The sequence below is a fragment of the Daktulosphaira vitifoliae genome, unplaced genomic scaffold (assembly GCF_025091365.1).
Source record: "Daktulosphaira vitifoliae isolate Bord-2020 unplaced genomic scaffold, ASM2509136v1 Scaffold_4, whole genome shotgun sequence".
Taxonomy (NCBI): domain Eukaryota; kingdom Metazoa; phylum Arthropoda; class Insecta; order Hemiptera; family Phylloxeridae; genus Daktulosphaira; species Daktulosphaira vitifoliae.
The window spans coordinates 3,758,682-3,773,520 of NW_026099575.1; the positions used below are offsets into that span (position 1 = coordinate 3,758,682).

The window sequence follows — 14,839 nt, forward strand, 5'->3', positions numbered from 1 at the left end:
TACGTACGAAAAAGTAGAAATTAAATTAAATGACATAGAGTAATTTTGTGTGTGTCATTACACCTAGAGTCGGGCTACACGAGAGCACATTAATTATACTTTGGAAACAATATCATAGTAAAATATAATATGTCTACAAATAATTTTCACTCTCAATGTGTTTTAAAATAAATGAAAGAGAAAAAAATATCTCAGTTCAGATAGTTTTACCTACAGTTCAAATTAACACTTACCTTCACCAACTTACCCCACTTTCCTTAGATATCATTTTTTTTTTATATATAGTCAAAAATATTTCCTAAGATAATAAATAACCAATTGTGTATGTTTTATAATTTTAAACAGCTAAACTTTTTATTTATAACAAAAATCGATCAAATCAAAATTATGATGAATATTATTGTAAACAATTACCTGTCTATCAATATTCTTTTTTTTTTTTAATATAAGTTAATGGTAGATTTAAACATAGTAGAAAATTATATCAAATTTTTTTTTATTTTTAATTTTGCGTCAATCGTACTTCTTGTGTACCTACACCGAATATAAATTTATTAAACGTACATAATGGTTAAAAAAAATATGAACAAAAAATGTTATTTATCTAATTTTCTGCCCAACTTTACCATAATTTGCCAATTATAGTGTCACAAAATATTTTCCACTTGATTTTTTAGCACATACTTATTTGTAGGGTTAATCTCTTTTCCAATTAAAAAATCTCCAAATAATAATTTCATTAAACTAGCCATATACCTATTATGTTGAGCTCTGACTGTACTGTTTTTCTTTCATAATTAATAGGGGCCTTTTTGGATGGATATTAAAGAATATATTAGATGTAATTCGAGCATTGACTACCCAATACAATACAATTTGTTTCCATATAAAGTCACCAAATATTCTCAACTATTATTTGGCAACATCACACTCAGACAACCTTTTGACGATTCAATGAATGTGAGTATTATTAATAAAATGTAAAAATAATAATTTTGAATTATTCTTTGATTAACACGTTGTTATCGAAGATGAATATCTTAGCGGGAAAACATGACTCTAATGGATTATTCAAAGAAATTTCTCTAGTAAATTCAAAAAATGCATGCTCTTCAATAAAATTTGGTATGTATGGAGAAAAAATATGGAAAAGATTTGTAGATGCTTTTCAAATTCCAACTATAAATTGTCCTTGGCCTAAGGTACGACGTTACACAAAAAAATTACTATCATACATTTCATAATACATATATGTATATTATTTTTACAGTTATATAAATTTTTAGGGATTTTACATATCAAAAGGATTCGACACGGCTGTAGTTAGAGAAAGTAATATGCCTAAAATTGTTATTTACGGGCAATACACAGTTCGCATCCTTTTTTTAGACAAAAAATATAATATGATCAGTTGCACAAGAATCGTGTTAGATATAAAACCCTATTTTTAAAGTACTTACACGTACAATTTTTAATGTCTAAGGATCAAACAATTTTATTTAGAATGCATCTATAAAAAATTGTATAAAAGATTCTAATGAAACATTGAAACTTTTAAAGTAACTAAGTATAAGGAATAAACTGATTAATTTTTTTTTTATAAGTATATTGTTATTAAACTAAAATATTCGATAAATTTTTAAAAATATTCGTCTTTACAAAGGGTTTTTCAATATTTTTTTTTTGTATCTTAACTTTTATTGAAAAAAATGACTTGAACACCTCTAATATACGTCTTTTTTTAAAGTTTTATGGAATATACTTCGAAAATTCAAGGTCAAAAGCTTAAAATGTTACATGCCTTGACTTAAATTTTTCCAAATAACGTCAAATTTTCAAAATACTTTATTATTATTACAAAAGAAATATATGTAGGAGTATCCCAAAAAAAATTTCAAAATTCATAAATAAAGACCACCTTAGAGTAATACCTACTCTCTTCTTCTTCTTCCTCGGCTTAATCTCAACTATTTGGGGTCGGCCACCGTAATTCTAAATTACCACTTGACACGATCTCCCCCAACAGCATCTACGCTCACATCAGCTGTCCTCATATCGCATTCAATAACATCCCTCAATCTCTTTTTTGGTCTTCCTCTACCTCTTCTTTCTTCAACATTAATTTCTATAACTGTTCTTACAGCTTTCGATTCTTCTCTCCTCATAACATGACCAAACCATCTAAGTATATTTTCTCTCATCTTATCCACGATTGACGCTACACTTATACTTCCTCTTATATGCTCGTTCCTTATCCTATCTTCTCTAGTCACTCCACTTATCTATTTAAGCATTCTCATCTCTGCTCTACTTTTTATCAACTACCCAACACTCAATATATAAACCATATATCATAGCTGGCCTCACTACAGTCTTATAGAATTTACCTTTCAGCCTCATTGGAATTCTTTTATCGCATAAGACGCCAGACGCTTCTCTCCACTTCAACCACCCGCACTTAATTCTGTGTCTTACATCCTCGTCAATACCACCACTCTTTTTCTCATCTGACTCTAAATACTTAAAACTCTCCACCTCTCCAATCACCTCCTCGCCTATTGTCACTGACCTCCTCATTTCACCTACCTCGTGTTCTCCTTTGTCAAATTCGTACTCTATATACTTTGTTTTACGTCTACTTATTCTTAAACAATTCTTCAAGAGCTGTTCTCTACACCTCTAGACTTTGATTAATTTCCTCCCTATTTTCTCCTATTAACACTATATCGTCAGCAAACAACATGCTCCACGGCACCTCTCCTTGTTGTAATAAGTAAGGGTTTAAAGCAGAACCTTGGTGCATTCCTACTCTTACCCGAAAATCTTCTGATACTCCTCCTACGCTTTTTAACCTGGTACAACCTATTAGTTGCCTCACACAAAATACTGGCTCCATTGTTGACTTACCAGCAAAAATCCAAACTGGTTTTTAGATACCGATGTCTCATTTTCTATTAACTTTCCTAAATTTTCATACTATGACACATAAGCTTTATGCTTTTATAATTTCTACACTCATGTATGTCTCCTTTACATTTAAATATCGGCACTACAATACTATTCCTCCATTCATTTGTTATTTTCCCTTCTAATAAGATTTTATTTAAAAGTTTCTTCAACCACCTTACCGCCTAATATTTTCCATATTTCTACTGGCACTTCATCTGGTCCTACTGCTTTATTCTTTTTCATTAATGGAAGTTTATGTCATCAATTAAAATATCTCTTTCTCACTAATTAAATCTACCAGTCCCTCATTCCACGAGACATCCTCTAATGTCTCTTTGAGGTACCCCTCATTCAATAATTTTTCAAAATACTCTTTCCATTTTTTTTTCACATCACAATCACTTGAGAGTACCTTATTATCAACACTTTTTATACACCTTATGTAATGATAATCTTTAGACCTTTTCTCTCTTATCTTTGAATCATACCTCTTAAACTTCGCCTTACTTATTGCACACTTGGCTTCTTTGCACAAGCATTTATACTCCAACCAGTCTTCTCTCCTTTTGCTATTTTGTCATGCTCTGAATTGCTTTTTTTTACTTTCTATAATTTTTTGAACGTTCTCATCCCACCACCAGGTTTCCTTGTTTCCTAGCATTCTACTCCTACTCTCACCAACCATCTCCTTTGAAGTATTCTTTACACAATTAGCAAATCTATTCCATACATCATTTATGTCTCCCTGAACATTCCACACTGTCTTCTCTTTTACCGTCTTTAAGTAGTGATGTCCCTACACCGTTGACACTACAAGCGTTGGGTAGACCTGTACACATGACTGGTGAAACAGCTACCGCACAAGTTATCCGGCTGGTATCAAACACTTTATTCCTTAGGCCTTCTCCGTTATTAACTACTTTCTGGTGTCTCCGCTTACATCTGAGATGGGACAATCCGCCTAAGTATTGTTCAGGATTCCTCATACTTTTTTGACAAAGATTTTTACGTAGGCTGTTGACCTGATACAACCTCATTAGTCGCCTCTTACGACTGGCAGAGGGGCCATGGAAGTATTCTTATCCCCTATCCACAGAGAAAAGAATAATACCTATACTGTACACTAAAATACTTGTAACTAGATTAATCCTAACATTGTCATCGATTACTAAAACTTTTTTATAAGAAAAAGAATTAAAAATTATCATTTTAAAATTTGGAAAAAACAAAAAAAAAGTTCTTTTATTTATAAGTGATAAATAATAAAAATATGTTTTACACGATGTTTAAAAACATAATAATTATTAAAAATAAAAATTTTATCAAAATATAAAAGCGTTGTCATTTAGATCTAAATCCTTAATTTTTAAATTTCAAAATTTGATGCACAGACCCCATAAATTTTTTTTGGTACATCTAAAAATAAAATATAATAAATTTGGTCATAATTGATCAACTCTTATACGTGCCACAAATAGGTTAAATACTTGATCTTTGAGGTAGTTTTTCAGATTTTCAAACTATCTCAATATATATTATGCTTACTATAAAAATGTATAGAATTACATTTATATATAATTATGTTTTTATAAAAAAAATACTTAATATAAAAGTATACTTTCAAAAAACTCTACAATAATATGTAGTTAAATAATTTTATCTTTCACTCCATCAGGGATACAAAACCTAAACATTAATTTTTTTATAAATGAAAACCTCTATATTTACCATGATAATAGGAAAGAAAAAAAAATAATCTCATAAATTACAATGTTTCATTATTTGTTGTCCTGTGTCGTTAAAGGGTTTTCGTTCATTTTAATTGAATTTTAGAATTAAGTGTTGTTTAACTCACAGCTGGTCATCATATCGTTAATATCGACTTTCTATCGATTAAGGTGGGTCACATCTGGTAGATTAGAATGGTACTTACTGCTGTATTATCGGTGGTTGAAGAGCAATTTTGTAAGAAATAAATAGTGAAACGTAATATTAAATAGCTAAGTGGTCATATGGATTCTATATATTTGGATAATCTATTAAATTTGGTTTATTTTTAAAATAATATGGCGATTGTAGTTAACATGCCGATTATTATGATAAAAAATATCTATACATATTGTCAATTTTATAAAAATTAACTCTATAATCTTGCATTTTACAGTTCCTGTTTACATTATTTCTAGAGTTATTATTGAATTAGTTGTTTCTATATTTATTAGGCCTATAATTTATGACTCTATGCTGATTGAAATTTGAATACATCTTTAAACTTTGATTACCAACCAAATTGATATTTCCAAAATCATTATAATTAAAAGAAAAGTTAAAAAAAAAAAATTTTAATTATCGATCTCAAAAAAACACTAAACTAACATTGTATAGTGTACAGTTGTAAACAGAAATATGTATCTACTCATTTCCTAGTTTCTTTCCATATTATATAAATCTTTTGTAAAACCAACTACTGTAATTTTAACTTTAGCTTATGTCAATCATTCAATAGTTAATGCCTTACGTATAGTAGTTAATACAGTTATTTATACGCAGGGCATTAATTAAACGGATATACAAAAAATAATTTAATAAACTTTCATTTTTTTAGAAAATATATTTTTGAACTAAAGTATACTTTGTTTTATATTTAAAATATACTAAATTGAGAAGTCACTCAATTTTTTATAAATTTCGCGGCCTCCCTTGAACTTTGGGTTACAAGTTGGAAAAAAATTTCACTTTATTATGACCCATAAATTTGTTTTGAAATTTTACTGGGAGTTCTGTGATGTAGTTTATTTTTAGTTTAAACGATTACATAACGAGGAAAATCGGAAAAACCCACACATAATGTGATTTTTTTTTTAATTTCACTAGTTTATTTTGTCTTTCATTATTTATTCAAACCGATAATTATTTTACCATTAAAACTATACTAAAATAATATTTTTTTTTAAGACGGAGAAATAAAATAATTACAAGAGTGAAATGAATATTTTAAACTTTATTACAATAGGATCATTAGGAATAATTATTATCGTAATCGGCACACTACTATTTCCCGAAATTAATCACTAATGAGAATATAATATATCGCTGATCTTTTGGAGATAGGAAATTATAGTTTTTAATTTCAATATTTTTAGGTCCTACTGAATATCACCTTATAACTTGTGCACATTGATTACACTAAAACTCTGTATATATACATATATTTGCATTTTAAAATACATATGTAGACTGGAGGTGAAGCAAGGATGTTGCTATTTTTATCATTAGTTATTTTTCGTCCGCTCACCACTTGCCTAGTTGAAATATTATGAATGTTTAAAATTGCTGTTATTAATAAACAAGTAACAATCATATCTAAACATATAAAATTAATAGGTTTTCACTCTCATTTTGAATCTTATATAGTAGATGCCAATGAATATATTATATTAATTCCTGTTTTTAGTGATATATCTAAATTCAATAGTCCACCAATTAATGTAATAACCATTCCATCTGTCAAGAAAAAGTTTAGAATAAAAGAGTATTGTATCTAAATATTTAAATGTACCTAATGTAAATAATTATCTTATGATATATATATATATATATATAGTTAAAAATCTATATAATATTTTTGTCACACTTAATTATAATGCCAAGTATAATAATGTAAAGTCATTTCAAAAGGAATAACTTTACATTAGAAGGAAATAAATGCTTCTATGCACTAGACAAACTTTTAAGCTCTAAAATCCTTTCAAAAGAGGTCAAAACTCAGCTGTATCTGACAATCAAACGACCAATAATCATGTATGGTTCACAATGTTGGACGTTACGAAAGATGGAAGAGGATAGATTACAAATTTAATAGATAAGAATGGGGGAGAATTTGTTCTACGGCAAGATGGTCTCAAAGGCCTTAAAAAAAAAAAAAAAAATTATTGTATATTTCGTTTTTAAAACCATCACTTATAATTAAAAATATAGAATCCTTTGTAGGATCTGTTCTTATTATATTATAGCCATAACTTGAATGACAAATATTTTATCAGTCGCTGCATCCTTTCTCCATATAAGGCGTAAAAGATAGGGTATCCATTTACAATTATCTCCTCAAATATCTTGGTACACAACTCAATATATAAAGTCAGTAACCTTAAATCATAGACATATATATATACCTAAATCAATTAATTTAATACCTATATGTAATAACTACAATAATTAACTATACATTGACAAACTATTAAAAATTATTCTTCAATCAATTATTTACATTAACAAAAAAAAATTTTTTTTTTTACTCAGTATGACCAAACGTCAACCTGTATAATAATTTATCTTTGATATACTTAACTTTAACAAGAATTTATTCAGACTTCAATCCAAGAAATCAAACACGTTCTGCTGCTAATTTAATCGCTATGCTCTTTTCAACAGTTGACGACGGCGATTACTTACACTTTATAAACGATACCAATTTAACTCTTCTAAAACTAATAAACTCAATTAATACATAATGTAGTCACTTCAATAATGATACTGAGTATATTAATAAAGCGCTGTATTTAAGTTTTCTTAAATATATGTATACTAGGGTGTCCCTTATTTTTAAAATAAGTTATTTAAGGAAATTAATTTCCAAAAATTTTGGAAATTCTTCGGACTTGCCCCTCCCAAATTTGTGTATAAACATGTGGCTACAAAATCTTGATCAGATAAGTTTAACTCGTGCCGATTGGGGGTTTAAAATAAAACAAAAGGGGTAGATCTTTAATTTTTAGCAATTAACTCGTAAATTAGCGCTTTAAAAAAAAAATTACAAAATTTAAATTGTAGATCTAATTGTTTTGTATAAATTATGTTCTAACAATTTATCTTCTAAATCCATTAGTTTTTCAGAAAAATGTCAAAATACGTAATATTTCGTAAAATTGTCGTAATTGGCATATTTACGAATATTTTATCATATCTGACGAACCATAGTGATACTACTTATTTCATTAATTTTTTTACTTAATTTTTCATACAAGAATTGTTTAAAATCAAATTTTAAGAAATACCTTATTTATCAGATAATATAATTTTAAGTTCTTCATCCATAGAATCTGGAATTAAAAAACCTTTTAATGTTTTAGCAAAACAGAATAAAAGGAGGCAAACAAATTTCATAGTACCGAAATTTGTAGCTGCGATAGATCGGTGTAAAATAAGTGCACGAGACACAGTTTATATTATTTTGGCAACAGTTGAAGATTTAGGTCAATTCTCTTATTACAAATAAGTTTTCAATACATAGATGCTGTGATGCTATGTGAATTGAACGGTCTAGTTAAATAAAAAAAAAATTTCAAAATTGTTCTTCTATATGTGTCACTGTGAATTGGGATAGAAAGATTTTACCAACTTTAAATGTAATAGACTCGGACATTGATAGGTTACCAATTGTGATAATTAGTAAAAATCTAGATTTATTAATTGGTATATCGAAACTCAAAAAGTTGACGGGATATGAACAAGCTAATGCTGTTTATTGTACGTTAGACAATTGGGGCTTATTAAATATATTCTAAGCTCTATACTGCGATACTCCGCGTCTAATATGGGACGTTTAAAATGTTGGTGTCTTTTTTTGCTCTAGTAAAATTTTCTAGAGCAAAAATTAGAGAAAGATTTATTGAGCCATGCACCAAGCTCGTTGGATGAGTGGAGCTATTAATTTCACGACAGTGATCTTAGTTAATCTGTACTGTGACGTACTTCTGATTGATTTTCTAACAGATCAGGAAGTTTCTTGGGATGATACCACATGTATAATTCATCTATAAGCATAGCGACGTACTACAGTGTGCTGGAAAGCAAGTGCGCCCTGCACTCTCCATAATATAGATTTGCAAAATTAGATATAGCAGGCGGATCCATATATGAGCGAATCATTACCATAGATATTAAAGTACTATGCTGCGTATATTTTATTGACACATTGGGACGCACAACGATTATCGAACACTCATCAATTAATAGCCGACCTTAAAACATGGACCGACTACATACCCATTTAACTAGTGTCAGCACGTGAAACAGAGGCTGATAACACCACCCCTCCCACCACACTTGCAGGAGACTTCACCCTCGACAACAACAATAACAGCAGCAACATTAGCAGCGATGAAACTGTGACTAGAGGAGGAACCTGTAAGAAACAATAACTTTCAGAATAAGGTTTTAATTCTGCTGAAATTTTTATGCAACTAATTAAGTTATTTTTTTTTGTCAAAGAAAACTATCCGAAAAGAGTACTTTCCATAAATAAATGATTTTGGAAGATTACTGTCTTTAAATAAAGCCGTATCAAATCCTCTTGACATGTAATGTCCCTGAAAATGATTGAACAAAGAGTATTAATTCACATTTTTTAACGATAAAAACTATTTAAGTTTGATACATAATATGCTTTATAGTATACGGTATAAATAATTTAATCTGTATGTTTATTAAGTAATTTTAATAAACGCATAAAATATTTTTTGATTTTTAAAAGAAATTGAAATAATTTTTAAAATGTAATTTATATTTTTTTGTACCATAGGTCAAGGACAATATATAGTTGGAATTTGAAAAGCATATACAAAATCTGTCCATGTGTTCTCTCCGTATATTCGAGATTTCATTGAAGAACATACATTTTTTACATTTACTAGAGAAATTTCTTTGAACACACCAATAGAGTCATAATTTCCCCCTAAAACATTCATCTACAATAATATACGTGATAATTAAAAAAAAAAGTGTAAACTATTATTTTTACATTTTATTCATAATATTTACACTAAATGAATCGTCTAATTGCTGTTTTAATGTAATATTGCCAAACAATATTTGAGAATATTTAGTGGTTATACGAGGAAACAAATTTAATTGAATTGGGTAGTCAATGCTTGCTATAACTCTAGGATCCACTCTCGGAAAGGTTTCTGCTAAACAGGGTGGGGAAGAGCTGTTGGTTGCTATACTAAGAAAAAAAATTAATTTAATTTGGTATCAAATCTCCATAAACTCCTGTCCGTGAGAATCTGCCACTAAATACCATACCATTCTTTTTCTTATCCTGAAGATCCTTTGTAACCCACAAGGACACCGTTTGGAACTCTTAGATTATTTGCCGCTAATGATTTACGGTGTAAATTTGGGGATTAAAAAGCATTATACTGCCTTTTGCATTTTGAAACATATATTTTAATATTCCTTTTAGTTGCTTCCACTATATTTGTTCAAATTTCCCTTCCTTGTATTGCCACCAAGGGAAACTTGTCCCGTATTCGTCACGTTTAAGATTACATGAAAAAGATATGTAAAGACTATTTTTATGACACATTAGATACAAAATAAAGATATATAACAAAAAATATATAAATAGTTTTAGTTTTAGTTATTATCGAGGTGGACATAATGCCCATACACTCAGACCTGTTGGTCCATTGTGCGCACCTCATACCGAATTGTCTTGATTCGGTTTACCCACCAAAGTGTTAATACATTACCAATCATAAAGTCACCTCTAAAGATGACCAAAGAGACCTGTCTTTTTGGCGAAATTAAGTATCTCTCTGGGTTTTAGATTTTTAATATCTTCTTTTTCATGAAAAGGTTTATTCAAGTAGTTTGATCTTAGTGTGGACAAGGCTTCACATTCACACATGATGTGAAATGAGTCTTCCTCTACTACTCTACATTTCCTGCACAATGGTAATTCCGATACCCCCATTGCGTTAAGATGTTTAAGCAGGTGACCATGTCCTGTCAGTAAACCAGTTAGGGTGCTTATTTGATGTCTAGTCATGCTATTAAGATCACCCAACAGTAGACCAGGGGTCTTGATAAACATTTTAGATTGTCTAGTTACTACCAAATATTTCCAGATTTTCCTGTGTTGTTCTCTGCACCAATTGCTCAGTGAGTCTTACCACTGGTTCTGGTCCAACAAAGGTGTTCTCTGCTCCTTTCCTGGCTAGAAAGTCAGCATTCTCATTTCCAGTGACACCGTTGTGTCCCGGTACCCACGCTAGTGTAACTTTGTTGAACCTCGATAGTGATTCTATATATAAGTTTTCCTGCATTCGAGGACCAGCTTTGAATTCACCTGATTGTTACAGAATGCCTTCAAAGCCGCTTGACTATTACTTCAGATAGTTATATTTCTATTTTTGCATACCAGCAGGTTCTAAGCCCCTACCAGTATCGCCATCGCCTCTGCTTGGAAGACAGAGGGTGTTGAGCTCAATGATATACTGACTTTTATTCATGGCTTTAAACCCTAAATTCCAGCACCTACCTTTCCTGATTTTTTGGATCCATCTGTATGTATCACAAATCCTCCTTTTTCAGTCAGGTGGTTGATATTCCATTCTCTACGTGTAGTGATCTCCACTTTGTAGGGAATGTTATTCTTAAGAACCGGTTTGATATAGTCCAAGGGGTATTCCAGAAAGCCCTGGTCTATCTCTTTTAGTATTTTACCATGTTCTGTTGTATCACTCTCCAAAGTCCACATACCTAAGTTGTGGAATCTTAGTGCTGTGGCTTTGGCGTGAGATTTCACCTCTAGATGCAGAGGAGGCAATATATAAATAAATTTAATAAAATTAATATTTTTATTAAAATTTTAAATGTCAATAATATTAGCCATAAGTGATTAATTTTTATTATATACTTAAATATGTTATGTATTTTAAGACCATAAATAAATTATTAATTGTAAAAACAAAATTAAAAACCTTTCGTATAATAGTTGTAAACAATTGACATATGTTTATAAATAAAATGTAATTATGCATGCAGATATTGTAGTGATATTAATCTACAAAATAATATTTGAACCCAAAAACGATATCTAATGGAAGTATAATTAGACTATTCAGAGTATTAAATCAAGTTTATACATTTTCTGTACCTTCCATAAATTTAATTTCTATTCACTGAAATAACGTTTACTGATTTTTAATTCTCACTTTCTAATATATTGTTAGAAATTAGTGGCAATATACGCGTAAAATATGATGGTAAAAAAAATATTATTAATATTATTTCTATTAATTATTGGAAATATGAATTTTATTAAAACACAATTAAAATTAATGGTGAGTATCAAATATAATTAGATTTTTTACAAGACTGGAGCAGTTTGTATGCTTCAGCTAGATGTGCATTGCCCCGAGTTTTTAGGTAAAATGGGATAATTCATTTTTTCAATTTACAGAACAGAAGAATGGAAAATATTAAAACGTTCTTAAAATATTTTATTTAAGTAAAATGAATAATTATGATAATTTTATTACAATTAATTATACCGTAATTATCATCCCTCCATTTATTTCCATTTGCCGATAAAGGCGAAAAAAATTAGACTAGCAGTTTTAAATATAAGTTATATTTTTTTATTATAGCGAAATTTTAATTTTGACGAGTATAAGTTAAATTTTTTCCATATTTTCAATTAATATAGTTAAAAAAACTAAAAAAACACGCTTTTAAAGTACATCGAATTAAAAAGTTAAAAATAATTTTTAAAATAAGCTTAAAACAATAATGAATGAAAAATACTAGTATTATTGTGAAAAAAAAACACATCATAGTAAAATTAATACCTTCTCAGCTTCGCATCGAAGCTAAAAAACGTGGGGCGCTCAATATACGAACAATATAGCACAAAGCACCCACGCTTTTTTTGCACTAGTATTAGTATTTTTCGTTCATTATTGTTTTAAGCTTATTTTTAAAATTATTTTTAACTTTTTAGTTCGAAGTGCCTTAAAAATTTATTTTTTTAGTTTTTTATGACATCGCTGTCACAGTCACGGAGTGTTTATTGTCAATTATGACTATTAATAAATATAATTTCTGTATTGCCAGTTAGTGTGTTTATAATTTCACAACTGTGTCTTACTACTATTGATAAAAAAAGCTATATACCTGTGAAAATCGTCATAAAATACCAATTAGCTACCAGTATTTATAATCCCTTATGTATTATACATGTATATTAACTCAAAAAAATTTTAACCTTTAAATGTTTATATCTCATAATAAACAATAAAAATTTGTTTATATATATATATATATATATATATATATATATAATATTGATGACACGCTCGCGTTTATTGGTACGAAAACCAAAAATAAAAAAAATTATACAGGAATAGTGTTGTCAGGATGTGATGAGCGTGGTGGGGTGAATGCGTTACGACATTCTTATCTCAAGGCCAGAGACGACATTACGCGAGAATAATAACACGTGGCGCGTGGAGAGTTACAAACATACATACAGGTGAAACTAATATAAGCGTGTTAAAAATATAACAATTCACGCTGTATCTATAGATTAATATTGATAAATAAATTTTACTATAAAACGACAATACAATAAATTAATTAAATAATTTTTATTTTTTTTTTATAAATATTTTATAGTTTAAGTAAACTACATTTTATTCGAAATTAAAAATAAAAATGTTTAGAACTTTATTAACCGTTATCCTAAACCTAACCAGTAGAAAATATCTGTATACAATAAAATTATATACTGTTTCATTTTATACATCAGTATTGGTTATAAAACGGGACTTTTAACGTTTTTTTTTAAATTTATTGTCTTAAACAAATAAATTAACATTTGTTTCGTGTCATTAAGCCCATAGTTGGCTGAATTTAGAGGACATTAAATATATTTTGGGAACAATAATGTAATAAGAAAAGATTTGTCTAGAAGTGACTTTTATAACTTTAATTCTTAACGTGTGTTTTAATATATGAAAAAGAAAAAACATCTCAACTCAGATAGTTTTGTTTAGTTAGGGATAATCTGTTAAATCTTAAACTTGTACTGATTGTATTGTTTTTTTTAATTAATAGGGACCATTTTGGATGGATATCAAAGAATACAAAAGATGTAACTCAAGCATTGACGACCCAATTCAATTCAATTTGTTTCCTCGTATAACCACTAAATATTCTCAAATATTGTTTGGCAATATCACATTAAAACAGCAATTAGACGATTCACTTAGTGTAAGTATTATGAATAAAATGTAAAAATAATAGTTTATAATTTTTTTTTAATTATCACGTATATTATTGTAGATTAATGTTTTAGCGGGAAAATATGACTCTATTGGTGTGTTCAAAGAAAACTCTTTAGTGAATGTAAAAAATGCATGTTCTTCAATAAAATATGGAATATACGGAGAGAAAACATGGAAAAGTTTTGTAGATGCTTTTCAAATTCCAACTATAAATTGTCCCTGGCCTAAGGTAATTGTTTTTATGCCTTTTTTCAATTATTTAATAAACATCCAGATTAAATTATTTTAATTTTTTAGTTGGAAAAAATATAGTACAATGAATTTAAATGAACCTAAAATAATTAAAATCTTATAGCAATGACACATAATAATAGTTATCACACTTAAATAGTTTAATCATTAAAAAATATGAATTCATACCCTTTGTGCGTCTTTCAATAATTTCCAGGGTCATTACTTTTCAAGAGGATTTGATACGGCTTCATTTAAAGAGAGTAATTTACCAAAATTATTTATTTATGGAAAATATACACTTCGAACAGTTTTGTTTGACAAGAAAAATAACTTAATTAGTTGCACAAAAATTTCAGCAGAATTAAAACCTTATTCTTAATGTTATATTTAACACATTTTTAAAATCAAAGTACTAGCAATTTCTTAGTTACGTTACGGTTTAAATAAATATTTGGTAAAATAATTGCAAATATACATTATTTAAACATTTATAATTGATTATTCTGATAATTTAATATATCATATTATATGTAAGTCTTACTTATTATGGTTTATGAAATCCTTATTATAATAATGATTACATT

General features: G+C 28.5%; 1 protein-coding gene across 5 annotated transcripts in view; it reads left to right on the top strand.

Moving 5' to 3' along the window:
• Positions 1–14,839, top strand: part of LOC126903875 (uncharacterized) — a 39,686-nt gene that overhangs the window by 11,448 nt on the left and 13,399 nt on the right. For 2 of the 5 annotated variants that reach the window (XM_050682409.1, XM_050682410.1), the window contains exons 2-3: positions 13,852–14,007; positions 14,080–14,250. In XM_050682409.1, coding sequence (XP_050538366.1) covers positions 13,864–14,007; positions 14,080–14,250 — 315 coding nt within the window. In that variant the 5' untranslated portion in view covers positions 13,852–13,863. Of the gene's footprint in view, positions 1–804; positions 961–13,125; positions 13,268–13,479; positions 13,790–13,851; positions 14,008–14,079; positions 14,251–14,839 lie in introns of those variants that run through there. The other 3 variants (XM_050682408.1, XM_050682412.1, XM_050682411.1) reach the window with 3 other exon arrangements.